Source organism: Amblyraja radiata, chromosome 45, assembly GCF_010909765.2.
Source record: "Amblyraja radiata isolate CabotCenter1 chromosome 45, sAmbRad1.1.pri, whole genome shotgun sequence".
Taxonomy (NCBI): Eukaryota; Metazoa; Chordata; class Chondrichthyes; order Rajiformes; family Rajidae; genus Amblyraja; species Amblyraja radiata.
In genome coordinates, this window is record NC_046000.1 from 5938677 (window position 1) to 5958081 (window position 19405).

At 51.1% G+C, this 19405-nt stretch overlaps 1 protein-coding gene across 1 annotated transcript in view; it reads right to left on the reverse strand.

Moving 5' to 3' along the window:
• Window positions 1-13501, reverse strand: part of atg2a (autophagy related 2A) — a 58074-nt gene extending 44573 nt beyond the window's left edge. Inside the window, exon 1 of the mRNA XM_033015214.1 lies at window positions 13215-13501. Coding sequence (XP_032871105.1) covers window positions 13215-13382 — 168 coding nt within the window. The 5' untranslated portion in view covers window positions 13383-13501. The remainder of the gene's footprint in view (window positions 1-13214) is intronic.
• Window positions 13502-19405: the final 5904 nt, after the last annotated feature.

Sequence of the window (19405 nt, forward strand, 5' to 3'; positions counted from 1 at the left end):
TTGTTGTGTTTAACAGTCTGATGGCTGCAGGGAAGAATCTGCTCCTGATCCTGGAGGTCACAGTTTTCAGGCTCCTGTACCTTCTTCCCGATGGCAGGGGTGAAATGAGAGAGTGGCCAGGGTGGTGCGGGTCTCTGACGATGCTGACTGACCGAGGGGGCGGAGGGAACCATCTCGATGAGAGCTCCGGCCCCTTCACACGGAGGGGGCGGTCTAAAGAAGGGTCATTGAAGCCAATCTCCACAGATGCTAGACAAAAATGCTGGAGAAACTCAGCGGGTGAGGCAGCATCTATGGAGCAAAGGAAATAGGCGACGTTTCGGGTCGAGACCCTTCTTCAGACTGATGTGAGGGTTGGGGGGGCGGGAAGAAGAAAGGAAGAGGCGGAGACAGTGGGCTGAGGGAGAGCTGGGAAGGGGAGGGGAAACAGGGAGAAAGCAGGGACTACCTGAAATTGGAGAAGTCAATGTTCATACCGCTGGGGTGCAAACTGCCCAAGCGAAATATGAAGTGCTGCTCCTCCAATTTACGGTGGGCCTCACTCTGGCCATGGAGGAGGCCCAGGACAGAAAGGTCGGATTGGGAATGGGAGGGGGAGTTGAAGTGCTGAGCCACCGGGAGATCAGGTTGGTTATTGCGGACCGAGCGGAGGTGTTGGGCGAAGCGATCGCCAAGCCTACGCTTGGTCTCACCGATGTAGAGTAGCGGATGGTCTCCACAGATGAAAGGGTTGAAGCCGTCCACAGATGCTGCCTGACCCGCCGAGTTACTGCAGCATTTTGTGTCTGTCTTTGGAGCGAACCAGCAACTGCAGTTCTTGCCTGCACATAACACTGGAGGTAGACACAAAATGCTGGAGTAACTCAGCGGGACAGGCAGCATCTCTGGAGATAGGGAATGGGTGACGATTCGAGTCCAGACCCTTCTTCAGACTGATCGCAGCAATCCAATCCAGAATCTTTGGTGAATATCATGTTTTGAGATAAGATGACCTATCTACACAATCCTTCATCAATGGCCTGATCAAGCCCTGCATATGACAGCAAGACATCTACTATCCTGTAATTGAATCCATGTAATAACAGCCAACCTACCATCGGAGAAACGTCACCCACTCCTCCCCTCCAGAGATGCTGCCTGTCCCGCTGAGTTACTCCAGCAGTCTGTGTCTATCTTCAATTTAAACCAGCATCTGCAGTTGCTTCCTACACCTTATACTGGGGGTAGATAAAAATGCTGGAGAAACTCAGCGGGTGAGGCAGCATCTATGGAGCGAAGGAATAGGCCATGTTTTGGGTTGAAACCCTTCTTCAGACTGAATATCTGTCAGATATATCTGCAATCAGACTGACCCTTCTTCAGATATATCCACTGATACGGATCATGTTCTCTGGAGAACATAGATGGGTGGGTGACGTTTAGGGTTGCGACCCTCTTGCGGGCTCTGGGTCCGGAACTGGGCCTGGAATCCGGGTGAGTTGACGTGCGGATCAGCAGGGTCGTTGGCCGGGGCCCGCGGGCGGTCGGTGTGCGGGGGAGGGTCAGCATTGGCCGGGGTCCGCGGGCTGCCGTAGTGCGGGGGAGGGTCAGCTTTGGCGGGAAAACAATCCAAGTCTGCCCAACCTCTCTCTGTAGTTAGACACAACATGCTGGAGTAACTCAGCGGGACAGGCGGCATCTCCGGAGAAAAGGAATAGTTGACATTTTGGGTGGAGACCCTTCCTCAGTCTGAAGACGGGTCTCGACCCAAAACGTCACTCGTTCCTTCTCTCCAGAGACGCTGCCTGTCCCGCTGAGTTACTCTGGCATTTTGTGTCTAACTTTGGTTTAAACCAGCATCTGCAGTTCCTTCCAGAGAAAACAATCCAACTCTCTCTAGAGCTAATCCAGACATCATTCTGGCACACACAAAATGCCGGAGTGACTCAGCGGGACGGGCAGTATTTCTCTGGAGAGAAGGAATGGGCGATGTTTCAGACTCTGGAACGGTCTCGTCCCATTCCTTCTCTCCAGAGACGCTGCCTGTCCCGCTGAGTTGCTCCAGCATTTTGTGTCTGACTTTGGTTTAAAGCAGCATCCACAGTTTCTTCCTGCATCTTTCTGGTAAACTTCCGCTGCACCCCATTGCAGAGCCCCCCGCATCTTTGCAACCGGCCCCCGGCTTCTCCCGAGTGTACAAGTTGTGAAAACCCGTGCGTCCGACAGCTCAGGATTCGGGAATGTGTATAAACAAGAGTGGTCAGTGCCAAGTAATCTTCTCCAACCCCCCCCCCCACCCCACCCCCAGCCTCCACAAAAACACACACACAAAGCTCGAGAACTAAGACAAACACCACGTGGTCAACTACACGAGAGCCAAAGGAATGCCGAGCACAAGTGTCCAAAACAGCCTGAGCAGCAAAACAAGGCAACGTCACCCAGCCACCCACTCCAAGACCCACACAGCGGCTAATAGAGACATAGAGACATAGAAAATAGGTGCAGGAGTAAACATAGAAACATAGAAAATAGGTGCAGGAGTAGGCCATTCGGCCCTTCGAGCCTGCACCGCCATTCAATATGAGCATGGCCGATCATCCACAATCAGTACCCCGTTCCTGCTTTCTCCCCATAACCATATAACCATATAACAATTACAGCACGGAAACAGGCCATCTCGGCCCTGGTCCCATCTACCTGCACTCAGACCACAACCCTCCATTCCTTTCCCAACCATATACCTATATCGAACCTGCCTCCACCACTTCCACTGGAAGCTCATTCCACACAGCTACCACTCTCTGAGTAAAGAAGTTCCCCCTCATGTTGCCCCTAAACTTCTGTCCCTTAATTCTGAAGTCATTGAACCCTTGATTCCGTTAGCCCAAAGAGCTAAATCTGACACTCTCGTGAAAACATCCAGTGAATCGGCCTCCACTGCCTTCTGTGGCAGAGAATTCCACAGGTTCACAACTCTCTGGGTGGAACAACATTTCCTCATCTCAGTCCTAAGAGGCCGACCCCTTATTCTTAAATTCTGGACTCCCCCAACATCAGGAACATTTTTCCTGCATCTAACCTGTCCAATTCCTTAAGAATTTTATATGTTTCTATAAGATACCCTCTCATCCTTCTAAATTCCAATGAATATAAGCCCAGTCATGATAGGCCCCAGGGCCTGTTCTAATGAAGAAATCATCCAGAATCAGTACCCCGTTCCTGCTTTCTCCCCATATCCCTTGATTCCGTTAGCCCTAAGAGCTAAATCTAACTCTCTCTTGAAAACATCCATGAATGTTTCCACTCATACCATTCCCTCTCACCACTTCAATTCGCCCCAAAGCAGGGAATCACGGACAATGCCCAGATCGTCGCACAAACCGAACCAAATGCTGGAGTAACACAGGGGGTCAGGCAGCATCCCTGGAGAGAAGGAACGGCTGATGTTTCGGGTCGAGACCCTTCTTCAGACTGAGAGTCAGGGGAGAGGGAGACACAGAGATAAGGAAGTGTAAGAACTCAGCGGGTGAGGCAGCATCTATGGAGCAAAGGAATAGGTGACGTTTCGGGTCGAGAACCTTCTTCAGGCCGATTCCCTCGCTCCATAGATGCTGCCTCACCCGCTGAGTTTCTCCAGCATTTTTTGTCTACCTTCGAGTGTTCCAGCATCTGCAGTTCTTTCTTAAACAAAGCATACAGGGATACGAAGGTAGACAAAAATGCTGGGGAAACTCAACGGGTGAGGCAGCATCTATGGAGCGAAGGAAATAGGCAACGTTTCAGGTCGAGACCCTTCATCAGATCCGACCCAAAACGTTGCCTATTTCCTTCGCTCCATAGATGCTGCCTCACCCGCTGAGTTCCTCCAGCATTTTTCTCCACCTTCGATTGTTCCAGCATCTGCAGTTCCTTCTTAAACAAAGCATACAGAGATATGATTTAATGAGGGGGACAGTCTGACTGGTCGGCGAGCTGGGAAGGGATGGAGAGAGAGAGAGAGAGAGAGAGAGGGAAAGCAAGGGTTACTTGAAGTTAGAGAAGTCAATATCCATACCACTGGTCGAGTCTGAAGAAGGGTTTTGGCCCAAAACGTCGCCTATTTCCTTCGCTCCGTAGATGCTGCCGCACCCGCTGAGTTTCTCCAGCTTTTTTTTCTACCTTCCATTTTCCAGCATCTGCAGTTCCTTCTTAAACAATCTAGACCGCTAGTAATTCAATAAAATCCCCCACCCTCTCAGCTTCTGACATTCCGGAGAAAACAATCCAACTCTCCTCCTAATTATTGCGTAGGAAGGAACTGCAGATGCTGGTTGACACAGAAGATAGACACAGAAAGCCGGAGTAACTAGTTTTTAGTTTAAGGTGGAACACAAAATAGCGGAGTAACTCAGCGGGACGGGCAGCATCTCTGGAGTGAAGGAATGGGTGACGTTTCGGGTGGAGACCCTTCTTCAGTCTGGGAGTCGTGGGAAGAGGGAGACACAGAGATAAGGAAGGGTGAGGTGTTAAGATGACAGATCAAAGCAGGACCTACACAATAAATGGCAGCGTAGAGCAGAGGGATCTAGGAGTGCAGGTGCATGGTTCCTTGAGGATGGTCTAAGAGTCGCAGGTGGATAAGGTTTTGGTCAAGAAGGCCTTCGTCAGTCAGGGCATTGAGTATAGAAGTGTACGTTACACCTTACCCTTCCATATCTCTAGTTTCCCCTCGCCCCTGACTCTCAGTCTGAAGAAGGGTTTCGACCTGAAACGTCACCCATTCCTTCTCTCCAGAGGCGCTGCCTGTCCCGCTGAGTTACTCCAGCACTTTTGTCTACCTTCGATTTTCCAGCATCTGCAGTTCCTTCTTAAACAGAGATTCTCGTCACTCTCTCTCTCTCTCCTTCCAGACTCTCCCTCCTTCCACTTTTCCACTTTCTCCTCTGTTTATCTAGTTCCGTTTCTTGTTATTGTCACGTGCTAACCAGTCAGCTTGAAAGACAAGACATGATTACAACTGGGCCGTTTACAGTGTACAGATACATGATAAGGGAATAACGTTTAGTGCAAGGTAAAGCCAGCAAAATCCAATCATGGATCCAATGAGGTAGATGGGAGGTCTGATGTCCGAGTCAGAAGAAGGGTCTCGACCCAAAATGTCACCAATTCCTTCTCCCCAGAGATGCTGTCTGACCCGGAGATGCTGAGTTTTTGTGTCTACCTTCAGTGTAAACCAGCATCTGCAGTTCCTTCCTACACAAACCAACCTCCCTTCTACTGACTCAATAGACAATAGGCGCAGGAGTAGGCCATTCGGCCCTTCGAGCCAGCACCGCCATTCCATGTGATCATGGCTGATCATCCCCAATCAGTACCCCGTTCCTGCCTTCTCCCCATATCCCCTATCTTTAAGAGCCCTATCTAGCTCCCTCTTGAAAGTATCCAGAGAAGCGCCCTCTGAGGCAAGACCAGCATAATCAAGGATAGACACAAAAAGCTGTAGTGGCTCAGCAGGACCAGCAGCATTTCTGGAGAAAAGAAATAGGCGACGTTTTGGGTCGAGACCCTTGATTCAGTCACCCAGTCCTTCTCTCCAGAGATTCGCCTGTCCCACCGAGTTACTCCAGCATTTTGTTTCTATCTTCGGTTTAAACCAGCATCTGCAGTTCCTTCCTGCACACACTGAACTTCACCTCTCCAAGTTTCGACACAAAACGCTGCAGACCAGGCAGCGTCTCTGGAGGAAAAAGGTAGGGTGACGTCTCGGGGTCGGGACCTTTCTTCAGACTGAAAGTAGGGGGAGGGGGGGAGGGGGAAACTGGAGGTAGGGAAAGGCCTGAACAAAGCAGGGCGGGCAACGGATGACCAAGGAAGGGTGGAGCCCACAATGGTTCATTGCTGGCTGGGGAAGAGACGATAACAAAGGGATACAAGGATACGAATAGTGGAATGTACGATGCCTGGGGGAGGGTGGGGGGAGCAGAGGGAATGCAGGGGTTACTTGAAATGAGAGAAATCAACGTTCATGACGTTTTGGGTCGAGAGCTCAGCGGGACAGGCAGCATCTCTGGAGAGAAGGAACGGGTGAAGTTTCGGGTCGAGACCTTTCTTCAGATTAGTAGGGGGGGGGGAGATAGTTTAGTCGCCGACTATCTGACCATGGAGCAGGTAGCACGGGATTACATGGTACCCGTGGCGGGGGGGGGGGGAGGGGAACTCCCCCCGACCTGTCAAACACAAAATGCTGGAGTAACTCAGCGGGTCAGGCAGCATCGGAAAGAGAAGGAGGAATGGGTGACGTTTCGGGTCGAGACCCTTCTTCAGTCTGAAATGTCACCCATTCGATGCTGCCTGCCCCGCTGAGTTACTCCAGCATTTTTTGTCTATCTGCCCCTTCAATTCCCTCTCTGGATTCCCCCCCCCCTCACTTATTACCCCTGCTCCATATTCCATCGTGGGACGCCGTCAATTCCATCTCGGGACCCTCCCCAACCCCATGTCACAAACACAATTCCCCCCTGGGACCCTCTACCACCCCTGAGACCTCCATAAGCCATTCCAACCCGGGATCCCCCCCTCCCATTTTGAGTCTGTCATCGGTGAGGTTCAGGTCATTTGAAGGTAGACAAACGCCAAACGCACTGGAGAAACTCCAGAACTCGCTGAGTTTCTCCAGCATTTTTGTCTGCCTTCGATTTTCCAGCATCTGCAGTTCCTTCTTAACCAATAGACAATAGGTGCAGGAGTAGGCCATTCGGCCCTTCGAGCCAGCACCACCATTCAATATGACCATGGCTGGTCATCCCCAATCAGTTCCACGTTCCTGCCTTCTCCCCATATCCCCTGACTCCGCTATCTTTAAGAGCCCTATCTAGCTCTCTCTTGAAAGCATCCAGAGAACCGGCCTCTCACTGAGGCAGAGAAACTTTGGGTCATTTGATTGTATTTGTGCGGCAGGAACTGATTTAATTGCACAGCCCGTGAACGACATCTTCACTGTGCCTCTGTACATGACAATAATAGACTCTCTCTCCCCTCCCCTCCCCCAACGAACGATCTATCTGCCTTCCTGTTGCCAGCTTCCTGCACAGTTGTTGAAGTGATGATGATGATTTGGCCCGGCCACTGTGTTATTAGCAGGGCGGTGGGGGGTGGGGTGGGGGGGGCAGGGAGGACACTGGGTGGTTGCTGCACGTCCCGCTTGCTCAAGACTTGTGTACGTGTGTAGCAAGCCCGTTGCGTGAGAAGGCCCAGAGGCTGCTCTCTCTTGTCACAAACAAACCCTCTCCACAGCTGTTGAGCAAGTCTGCTGTGACGTGGTTTCTGTCCGAGTTCAAAGTTTCCTCGACAGATCCTCGTTCAAGAGTCGAGAGTGTTTTAACAAACATAGAAAATAGGTGGAGGTGGAGGAGTAGGCCAACCGGCCCTTCGAGCCAGCACCGCCATTCAATATGATCATGGCTGATCATCCACAATCAGTACCCCGTTCCTGCTTTCTCCTCATATCCCCTGATTCCGTTACTTCCAGGAGTTTTTTCTAATGGGCATGTCCCACTTAGGCAATGTTTTGGGAGACTACAGACGACTGCTGCAAAATTTTTAACATGTTGAGACATTTTCGGAGACAGTGACGACAATTTTTGCTGTCAATAGACAATAGGTGCAGGAGTAGGCCATTCGGCCCTTCGAGCCAGCACTGCCATTCAATGTGATCATGGCTGATCATCCCCAATCAGTACCCCGTTCCTGCCTTCTCCCCATATCGTAGGCTGTCGTAGGTTGTCGGCAGGTGTCGTAGGTGAGTTCCATTAAAACTAGTCGCCTAAGTGGGACAGGCCCATAGATCTCCCTTGAAAACATCCAGTGAATCGGCCTCTGTGGCAGAGAATTCCACAGATTCACAACTCTCTGGGAGAAAACGTTTTTCCTCATCTCAGTCCTAAATGGCCGACCCCTTATTCTTACCCTGTGTGACCCCTGGTTCTGGACTCCCCCAACAACGGCAACATTGTTCCTGCATCTAGCCTGTCCAATCCCTTCTATGTTTCTATTTTATATGTTTCTATATTTTATATCTTTTTAAATTGCCGTACATCCCAGATAGAACCGTGAAATCCTTATTCGCAGCACCGCAGCAGAATATAGAGTCATAGAGTGACACAGTGTGGAAACAGGCCCTTCGGCCCAACTTGCCCACACCGGCCAGTTGGTGCTGTGAGCAGGTTTGGCCGAAGGGCCTGTTTCCATGCTGTATGACTCTATGACTGAAGTCAGTGGGTCAGTTCGGGCAGTATTGCTAAATAAAAGAGCTCTTGTTTTTGCTTCAAAAGCCTCTTGTTCTATATTGCTTCTCTGTTTTTTACAAGGACCAAGAAACAAGTGCTTCCAATAACTCATGAAAGCATCCAAATCGTGTGATCTGGAGACAGCTATATGGACACGGACGTGTATATGCTGGTTTACAAAAAACGGCAAAGTGTGCTGGAGTAACTCAGCGGGTCAGGCAGCATCTCTGTGGAGAACGTGGACAGGTACAAAGTGCTGGAGTAACTCAGTGGGTCAGACATGCAGCATCTCTGGAGAATGTGGACAGGTACAAAGTGCTGGAGTAACTCAGCAGGACAGGCAGTATCTCTGTGGAGAATGTGGACAGGTACAAAGTGCTGGAGTAACTCAGCGGGTCAGGCAGCATCTCTGTGGAGAATGTGGACAGGTACAAAGTGCTGGAGTAAATCAGCGGGTCAGGCAGCATCTGTGGAGAATGTGAACAGGTACAAAGTGCTGGAGTAACTCAGCGGGTCAGGCAGCATCTCCGGAGAACATGGATAGTTTAGTTTAGTTTAGTTTACAGATACAGCACGGAAACAGGCCCTTCGGCCCACCGAGTCCGCGCTGACCAGTGATCCCCGCACACTAACACAATCCTACACACACAGGGACAATTTACACTTCTACCAAGCCAGTAAACCTACAAATCTGCACGTCTTTGAACGTAGAAACTCCGTACGGACAGCGCCTGTGGTCGGGGTCGAACCCGGGTCTGTGCGGCTGTAAATGCCGCGAGACAGCACCACTGTGCCACCAAGCGGATGGTTTTTGACTTCCTACACCAGATGAGTGGTGATGATAAACAATCGCTGACTAGTGCCTCTCCTAGTTCCACATTTACTGGTGCCCTCCCCTAATATCCCCAATAACTGGGGGACCTGCCCCAATATCCCCAATAGGCCCCCCCCCCCCATTCCTAGTCACGTGTGTGACCAGAAATTGTGGAATGCACCTCTTCTAATTCTGAAAGCATTACAAGTATATTGTTTTGTGAACTGCATATATGATACATATTTTTTTTTTTGAAGAGATCAAGTAAAAATTGTTATGTTATGCTGACAACGCTTGTTTTGGGTCAGAGGTCAAATGGGGCTGGTCACGTGTGTGACCACACCAGGCGAGGGTTTTTTTTTTCTCCACAACTCAAGTTTTATTTTACCTTACAAACGCGTGTGGATTTTTAAAAAAGATAGAGTGTTCAAATCTTTAGCAGACAGGCATTGTAGTTCTGTTGGTTGGAAAATTGCAATGAGTAAGATTTGTTTAAGAAAGGATTGCAGATGCTGGATAAAATCGAAGGTAGACAGAAAACGCTGGGGTGTGGGGCAGCGTCTATGGAGCGAAGGGAATAGGTGACGTTTCGGGTCGAGACCCTTCCTCAGACATTATTAATATAATATAATAACAAATATTAATGAATAGACAATAGGTGCAGGAGTAGGCCATTCGGCCCTTCGAGCCAGCACCGCCATTCAATGTGATCATGACTGATCATCCCCAATCAGTACCCCGTTCCTGCCTTCTCCCCATATCCCCCGACTCCGCTGGATGCTTTCAAGAGAGAGCTAGATAGGGCTCTTAAAGATATCGGAGTCAGGGGATATGGGGAGAAGGCAGGAACGGGGTACTGATTGGGGATGAACGGCCATGATCTCATTAAATAGGAAGGGCCGAATGGCCTACTCCTGCACCTATTGTCTATTGTAGTTCTTTCTTACACATTTTGCTCCCTCTAAACCTATCCTACCCGCCTCTACTACCTTTTCTGACGGCTCGTTTCATCTACCTACCACCCTTTATGTATTAAATCTTTCCCCCCCTCACCTTAAACCAATCCAGCTATCTACCTATCTTAAATATTCTCTACACTCCTTCCAAATTAAATCTTCTCTGCATTCCTTTCCACATTAAATCTTCTCTGGATCCTTTCCAGTTTAGATATTCTCTACACCCTTTCCAGCTTCAATCTTCCCTGCACTCTTTCCATCCTAGTTCTTCTCTGCCCTCTGACCAGCAGATTGGTGTTAAACACATCGCTCGAGGTACCACAGCTTTATTCAGCTTAAACATTCTCTGAAACTTGTGCTGCTTTGATATTCTTTCTGTCCTCTTTACAAGAACGATCCCAGAAATGAGTGTTTAAGCAGGAACTGCAGATGCTGGCACAATCGAAGGTAGACAAAAATGCTGGAGAAACTCAGTGGGTGAGGCAGCATCTATGGAGCAAAGGAATGGGTGACGTTTCGGGTCGAGAAACATCACCTATTTCCTTCGCTCCATAGATGCTACCTCACCCGTTGAGTTTCTCCAGCATTTTTGTCTACCAGAAATGAGTGGGTTAATTTCTGATGAGCGTCTGATGGCACTGGGTCTGTACTCATTAGAGTTTAGAAGGATGGGAGGGGACCTCATTGAAACGTACCTAATCGTGAAAAGTTTGGATAGAGTGGATGTGGAGAGGATATTTCCACTAGTAGGAGAGTCTAGGACAAGAGGTCAAATCCTCAGAATTAAAGGACGTACATTTAAGAAGGAGATGAGGAGGAATTTATTTACTTAGACAGTGGTGATTCTGCGGAATTCTTTGCCACAGATGTCTGTGGAGGCCAAGTCAAATGTTAAAGTAGAGATAGATAGACTCTTGATTAGTGCGGGTGTCAGGATTGTTCCAGCATCTGCAGTTCCTGCTTAAACAAGGCGGGAGAATGGGGTTAGGAGGGAGAGATAGATCAGCCATGAATGAATGGCCGAGTAGACTTGATGGGCTGAATGGCCTAATTCTGCTCCTATCACCTATGATCCTTTACATCTTAAATCTTCTTCACACCCTTTCCAGTTTAGATCTTTTTCACACAGAGAGTGGTGAGTCTGAGGAATTCTCTGCCTCAGAGGGCGGTGGGGGCCGGTTCTCTGGATACTTTCAAGAGAGAGATAGATATGGCTCTTAAAGATAGCGGAGTCAGGGGATATGGGGAGAAGGCAGGTACGGGGTACTGATTGGGGATGATCAGCCATGATCACATTGAATGGTGGAAAGACCTACTCCTGCACCTATTGTCTATTTCCTGTTACCCATTGCAGTGTCACATAGCCTTCTGTGTATTCTCAGCACCATTTGCAGTTTAAATTTTCTCTGCACCCTTTCCATCTTAAACTTTTCTGCACCCTTTCCAGTATAGACCTTCTCTGCACCCAGTCCAGCAGATTGGTGTTACCCATTGCACAGTGCCACAGGTGCATTCTCTGCACCTTTTCCAGCTCAGACCTACACCCTCTCCAGCTTAAATATTCTCTTACACCCTTTCCATCTTAAACCTTCTCTGCACCCTGTCCCCATGTTAGAACTGCACCCTGCCTCAGCAGAGTAGGGTTAATCATTGCACACTGCCACATTGCTTTGAGGGTTCTTCTCTACACACTGTCCATGTTAGATCTACACCCTATCCATGTTAAATCTGCACCCTGTCTCAGCAGAGTGGTGTTACACATTGCACAATGCCACATTGCTTTGAGGCGCCTTCTGTGCACCCTGTCCCCATGTTAGATCTGCACCCTGTCCATGTTAGATCTGCACCCTGTCCATGTTAGATATAACACTCTCCCCATGTTAGATATACACCCTGCCCATGGTAGATCTGCACCCTGTCCCCATGTTACATCTGCACCCTGTCCATGTTAGATCTGCACCCTGTCCATGTTAGATCTGCACCCTGTCCCCATGTTAGATCTGCACCCTGTCCCCATGTTAGATATACACCCTCCCCATGTTAGATATACACCCTGCCCATGTTAGATCTGCACCCTGTCCATGTTAGATCTGTACCATGTCCATTTTAGATCTGCACCCTGTCCCAGCAGAGTGGGGTTGATCATTGCACAATGCCACATTGCTTTGAGGGTTCTTCTCTACACCCTGCCCATGTTACATCTGCACCCTGTCCCCATGTTAGATATACACCCTGTCTATGTTACATCTACACCCTGTCCATGTTAGATCTACACCCTGTCTATGTTACATCTACACCCTGTCCATGTTAGATCTGCAGCCTGTCTATGTTACATCTACACCCTGTCCATGTTAGATATACACCCTGCCCATGTTAGATATACACCCTGCCCATGTTACATCTGCACCCTGTCCCCATGTTAGATATACATCCTGCCCATGTTAGATATACATCCTGTCCCAGCAGAGTAAGGTTAATCATTGCACAATGCCACATTGCTTTGAGGGTTTTTCTCTGCACCCTGTCCCCATGTTAGATCTGCACCCTATCCCCATGTTAGATATACACCCTGCCAATGTTAGATCTACACCCTGTCCATGTTAGATCTGCATTTGTCCCCCGTTAGATCTGCACCCTGTCCCAGCAGAGTAGGGTTGATCATAGCACAATGCCACATTGCTTTGAGGGTTCTTCTCTACACCCTGTCCCCATGTTAGATCTGCACCCTGCCCATGTTACATCTGCACCCTGTCCATGTTAGATCTGCACCCTGTCCCAGCAGAGTAGGGTTGATCATAGCACAATGCCACATTGCTTTGAGGGTTCTTCTCTACACCCTGTCCATGTTAGATCTGCACCCTGCCCATGTTAGATCTACACCCTGTCCCAGCAGAGTAGGGTTGATCATAGCACAATGCCACATTGCTTTGAGGGTTCTTCTCTACACCCTGTCCATGTTAGATCTGCACCCTGCCCATGTTAGATCTACACCCTGTCCATGTTAGACCTGCACCCTGTCCATGTTAGATCTGTACCCTGCCCATGTTAGATATACATCCTGTCCCAGCAGAGTAGGATTGATTTGCTTTGAGGGTTTTTCTCTGCACCCTGTCCCCATGTTACATCTGCACCCTGTCCCAACAGAGTGGTGTTACCCATTGCACAGTGACTGCCTGACTGCCTGCCACACTGGCCTCTTACCCACACGTCGAGCTGCACGTCGCGGAGGCGGCCGCTGCCGTTGTACAGGTCGAGGCTGAGCTGCTGGAGGGTGAGTCTCTCCTCCAGGAAGTGCCCCAGGTAGTGCTGCAGCAGGTAGCGGCAGGCCCGCTTCTTGATGGAGCTCGACCAGGGGAACAGCCATGACATCTTATCCCCAGCATCGCCCAGCGCGGCCGGGGGGTGGAGAGGGGCCACCAACCAACCACCCTGCCCCGGGCCCAGGGGGGGAAGAGAGGGTGAGGGTGAGGGTGAGGGTGAGGGTGAGGGCGAGGGCGAGGGCGAGGGCGAGGGTGAGGGTGAGGGTGAGGGTGAGGGTGAGGGTGAGGGTGAGGGTGAGGGCGAGGGTGAGGGTGAGGGGCGGGCGGTCAGAGAGTAAACAAGCGGCCGCCCGCCATCACTGTCGGTCACGGCGGATCTGCCCGGGCGCATGCGCGGACCGGCGGACATCACCACCCCCTGGCGGCGGGGAGGGCTCATGGCAGCCGGGCAATGGGAGTGGATGGACAGAGGCGGGGAGCGCCCCCTGCAGGGTGGGAGGGTTCATGGCAGCAGGTCAATGGGAGTGGATGGACAGAGGCGGGGAGCGCCCCCTGCAGGGTGGGAGGGTTCATGGCCACAGGGCAATGGGAGTGGATGGACAGAGGCGGGGAGCGCCCCCTGCAGGGTGGGAGGGCTCAAGGCAGCAGGTTAATGGGAGTGGATGGACAGAGGCGGGGAGCGCCCCCTGCAGGCTGGGAGGGTCCATGGCAGCAGGTCAATGGGAGTGGATGGAGGAGGGTGAGAGCGCCCCCTGCAGGACGGCAGGGCTCAAGGCAGCAGGTCAATGGGGGTGGATGGAGGAGGGTGAGAGCGCCCCCTTCAGGGCGGGCGGGTCCATGACCACAGGGCAATGGGAGTGAATGGAGGGAGGGGGAGCGCGCTCCCCAGCAGGACGGGAGGGTCAATGACCACTGGGCAATGGGGGTGGATGGAGGGAGGGAAAGAGCGACCCCTGCTGGACTGGAGGACTCAAGGCAGCAGGTTAATGGAAGTGAATGGACGGAGGCGGGGAGCGCCCCCTGCAGGAGGGGAGGGCTCATGGACTGAAGTTAATGGAAATGAATAGGCGGAGGGAGCGCCCCCTGCAGGGCGGGAGGATCCATGGCCACTGGGCAATGGGAGTGAATGGAGGGAGGGGGAGAGCGCTCCCTGCAGGACGGGAGGATCAATAACCACTGGGCAATGGTAATGAATGCAAGTAGGGTGAGAGCGTCCCCTACAGAGCGGGAGGGCTCATGGATTGAAGGTAATGGGAGTGAATGGACGGAGGCGGGGAGCGCCCCCTGCAAGAGGGGAGGGCTCATGGACTGAAGTTAATGGGAATGAATAGGAGGAGGGGGAGAGCGGCCCCTGCAGGATGGGAGGGTCCATGGCCACAGGGCAATGGGAGTGAATGGGAGCGGGAGGAGTGCGCCTCCTGCAGGGCAGGAGGGTCCATGGCCACAGGGCAATGGGAGTGAATGGGAGAGGGAGGAGTGCGCCCCCTGCAGGACGGGAGGGTCAATGAACACTGGGCAATGGGAGTGAATGGGAGAGGGAGGAGTGGGCCCCCTGCAGGACGGGAGGGTCAATGACCACTGGGCAATGGGAGTGAATGGGGGGAGGGAAAGAGCGACCCCTGCAGGAGGGGAGGGCTCATGGACTGAAGTTAATGGGAGTGAATGGAGGGCCGGGGAGAGCTCCCCCTGCAGGCGGGAGTGTCCATGGCCACAGGGCAATGGGAGTGAATGGAGGGAGGCGGGGAGCGACCCCTGCAGGACGGGAGGATCAATGACCACTGGACAATGGTAATGAATGCAAGTAGGGTGAGAGCGACCCCTACTGAGCGGGAGGGCTCATGGACTGAAGATAATGGGAGTGAATGGGAGAGAGAGGAGAGCGCCCCCTGCAGGGCGGGAGGGCCCATGACAACAGGGCAATGGGAGTGAATGGGAGAGAGAGGAGAGCGCCCCCTGCAGGGCGGGAGGGCCCATGACAACAGGGCAATGGGAGTGAATGGGAGAGGGAGGAGTGCGCCCCCTGCAGGACAGGAGGATCAATGACCACTGGGCAATGAGAGTGAATGGGGGAGGGTGAGAGCGTCCACTACAGAGCGGGAGGGCTCATGGACTGAAGATAATGGGAGTGAATAGGAGGAGGGGGAGAGCGCCCCCTGCAGGACGGGAGGGCTCATAGCAGCTGGTCAATGGGAGTAAATGGGAGAGGGAGGGAAGCGCCCCCTACAGGATGGGGTGGGGGGGGGAGTTCTTTGCAGAATCAATAGACTTGACACAGGCACAAAACCCCTGTCCCACGGTACGAGTTCATTCCAAGAGCTCTCCCGAGTTTGCCCTGATTCGAATTTAGAGATTTACGGTAATGGCCACTCGTCGGTACGCGGGGCTCTCGTGGACATTTTTCAACGTGTTGAAAAATCTTCACAAGTCTTCCCGAGTACTTGCCTTTAGGGTTACGAGCCGCTAAGAGACGCTAAGAGCCGCTAAGAGACGTCCCCGAGCTCCGACGCACCCGCTACGTTCATCCGTGCTTACCACGTTTGATTTTTTTTTTAACCTCGGGAGAGCTCTTGGAATGAACTTGCACCGTGGGACAGGGCTTTAACCCAGCAAGACAAGGCAGCGTCTCCGGAGAGAAGGAATGGGCGACATTTCGGGCCGAGACTTCAGTCTGAAGGAGGGTTCGACCCGAAACGTCGCCCGTTCCTTCTCTCCAGAGATGCCGCCTGTCCAGCTGAGTTACTCCAGCGTTTTGTGTCTGTGTTTGGTTTAACCTCTGGCTGAAGAAATAAGCGAAGAGAACTGTCTAATATAATGAGTGATACCACACCCTCATCTTTACTACCACTGAATTCATTTCCACGCACCTCGATTCCAAGTCAAGTCAACTTTATTGGTCACATACACACACATGTGTGCAGTAAATTGAAAGTGGCAATGCCTGCGGGATTGTGCAAAACAACAGAACAACAGAACAGAACCAGTATTTACATTTTTTTTAAAGATACAACAGTAAGTTAGTCCCTGGTGAGATAAGAGTTTACAGTCCTGATGGCCTGTGGGAAGAAACTCCGTCTCATCCTCTTGTTTTCACATCGTGACAGCGGAGGCGTTTGCCTGAACGTAGCAGCTGGAACAGTCCGTTGCTGGGGTGGTAGGGGTCCCCCATAATGTTGCTGGCTCTGGATCTGCACCTCCTGGTGTATAGGTCCTGCAGGGGGGGGAGGGCAAGTGTAGTTCCCATGGTGCGTTCCGCCGAACGCACTACTCAAGATTCAAGAGTAAAAGCCTTTATTGTCACATGCACCAATTGGTACAGTGAAATTTGTGGTCACCATACGAATAAAAAAGAACACAGAACACGATAGACTTTAACATAAACATCCCCACACAGCGGATTCAAAGTTTCCCACTGTGAGGGAAGGCACCAAAGTTCAGTCAGCTTCCTCTATGATGTTATTTGATGGTCACCCGTGGTCGGGGCCTCCCGAGGTCCCCGCTGTCGCCGCTACGGGCGGCCCGATGTTCAGGCCCTCTCGCCAGGACGATGGAACTCCGACGTCGGAACGGAAGAACATCCTCAGCGGCTTGGAGTTCCGAATCGGCCACTTCTTACCAGAGACCGCGGCTCCCGAAGTCCACAGGCCGAGCTGGGCGGAGATTCATGCTGGCGGCCCTCGGCAAAAGGTTCCAGGATTCTCTGCAGAGCCTTCCTTGGTTCTTGGTTTCTTGGTCCTCCAAAATATTCCAAATGGAATTTAAACTGGAGGTGGTGAAGGGAGGGCTTAAGCCAGAAAGGGTTATTGGGAAGAAAGAGCTACTTTAAATGTAGTTGCATCTGGTTGGGTAACTATAGTTGGGTGGAGATTATTCCTGCTTTAATTGTGCGGGGGAAGAACGAATTGCTGTACACATCTGTCTTTGTAGCTGGGATCACAAATTGGATCGAATGCCCTCGTCTGCTCCTAATTGGTTTGGGTTTGGTGTAGGTCTTGTAGTCTATGTCGAGCTGACCATTTAACATTTTGTAAAAACAGGTCAAACGGTGAGCTTCACGTCTGTCTTGGAGAGGGTTCCACACCAGAGAATTCAGAAGTTTGGTGACACTCGCTTCTCTCTCATAGGTGTTAGTAACAAATCGAGCTGCCTGTCTTTGGAAGAAATGTTTTTATTTGTGTATGGGTTCCTGTTCGGGGCAGAGCTGTTCCCAAACCAGATCGAGATGTTACCAGACAAGATGCTTCCTACAGCCCCAGAGTAGGAGGACTGAAGGATCCTCAGAGAGACTCTGAATTGTGTCCATCCTTTCCCTCTCCATCAACTCCATCCTGACCTATGTCCACGGGACCTCACACGTCCTTCATCTCTTCAATGGCTTCCGTTTTCTAGGCCTCCACTCATTCATGGGTTTAGTAGGGTCTGAAGAAGGGTCTCAACCCGAAACGTCACCCATTCCTTCTCTCCAGAGACGCTGCCTGTCCCGCTGAGTTACTCCAGCATTTTGTGTCTATCTTCTTGGCTGATATAACTGACAGGAAGACCATTGGGGGGGAGAGAAAAATCTGACCGCACTTGAGGGAAAATAGTTGATGAGGGGAATTCAACAAGACTTTGAAGTTCTGCCTGACTAATTTGGAGTTTAAAGTCGAGAGATGCAGAGGGGAAACAGGCCCATCGGCCTACCGATAGACACAGAAAGTGCTGGAGTGACTCAGCCTGTCGGGCAGCATCTCAGGAGAACGTGAACAGGTGATGTTTCAGGTCAGGGCCCTTCTACCGATTCACTTCATCCCCGCCGAGCATCGATCACCCGTTCACACTAGTTCTAAGTTATCCCACCTTCTCATTCACTCCCTACATTTTAGGGGGCAATTTACAGAACCTACGTACGTCTGGAGTGTGGGAAGAAACCAGGGCACCCGGAGAAAACCCACACGGTCACGGGGAGAACGTGCAAACTCCGTACAGACAGCGCCCGTGGTCGGGATCTAATTGTTTCATGGTCGGTGCGTATGTCAACTATTCACTCTTGGTTCTTGACATTAAGGTCACAAGGGCTCGTTTCCATGCTGTATCTTGAGTCTAAAAGTCTGAAGTCTATTCATAAGGTCATAAGTGATAGGAGCAGAATTAGGCCATTCGGCCCATCAAGTCTACTCCACCATTCAATCATGGCTGATCTATCTCTCCCTCCTAACCCCATTCTCCTGCCTTCTCCCCGTAACCCCTGACACCCGCACTAATCAAGAATCTATCTATCTCTGCCTTAAAAATATCCACTGACTTGGCCTCCACCGCCGTCTGTGGCAAAGAATTCCACAGATTCACCAGTCCACGCTCTGCACACACAGAGTGGAAACAGGCCTTTCAGCTCAACTTGCCCATGCCGACCAACATGTCCCATTAACCGCCCATGTTTGGTCCCATAATCCTTCCAAAGAGATGTAATGCTGAGGCTCTATAAGGCGCTGGTCAGGCCGCATTTGGAGTATTGTGAGCAAATCTGGGCCCCATATCTGAGGAAGGATGTGCTGGCTCTGGAGAGGGTCCAGAGGAGGTTTACCAGAACGATCCCAGGAATGAGTGGGTTAACCTATGATGAGCGTTTGACAGCACTGGGCCTGTACTCGCTGGGGTTTAGAAGGTTGAGGGGGGACCTCATTGAAACGTACAGAATAGTGAAAGGCATAGATAGAGTGGATGTGGAGAGGATGTTTCAACTAGTGGGAGAGTCTAGGACCAGAGGTCACAGCCTCAGAATTAAAGGGTGTTCTTTTAGAAAGGAGGTGAGGAGGAATTTCTTTGATCAGAGGGTGGTGAACTCATTGCCACAGAAGGCTGTGGAGGCCAAGTCAGTGGATATCTTTAAGGCAGGGACAGATAGATTCTTGATTAGTACGGGTGTCAAGGGTTATGGGGAGAAGGCAGGTGAATGGGATTAGGAGGGAGAGATAGATCAGCCATGATTGAATGGCGGAGTAGACTCGATGGGCCGAATGGCCTAGTTCTACTATAACTTGTGAAAATGAGGAATAAAGGGAGAGATGATGAGAGAGAAGTAAAAATGCAAGACAAACCGCAATACAAATAACAAAATGTAAAATAAAAGGAGACTCAGAGGGGTGTGATTTTATC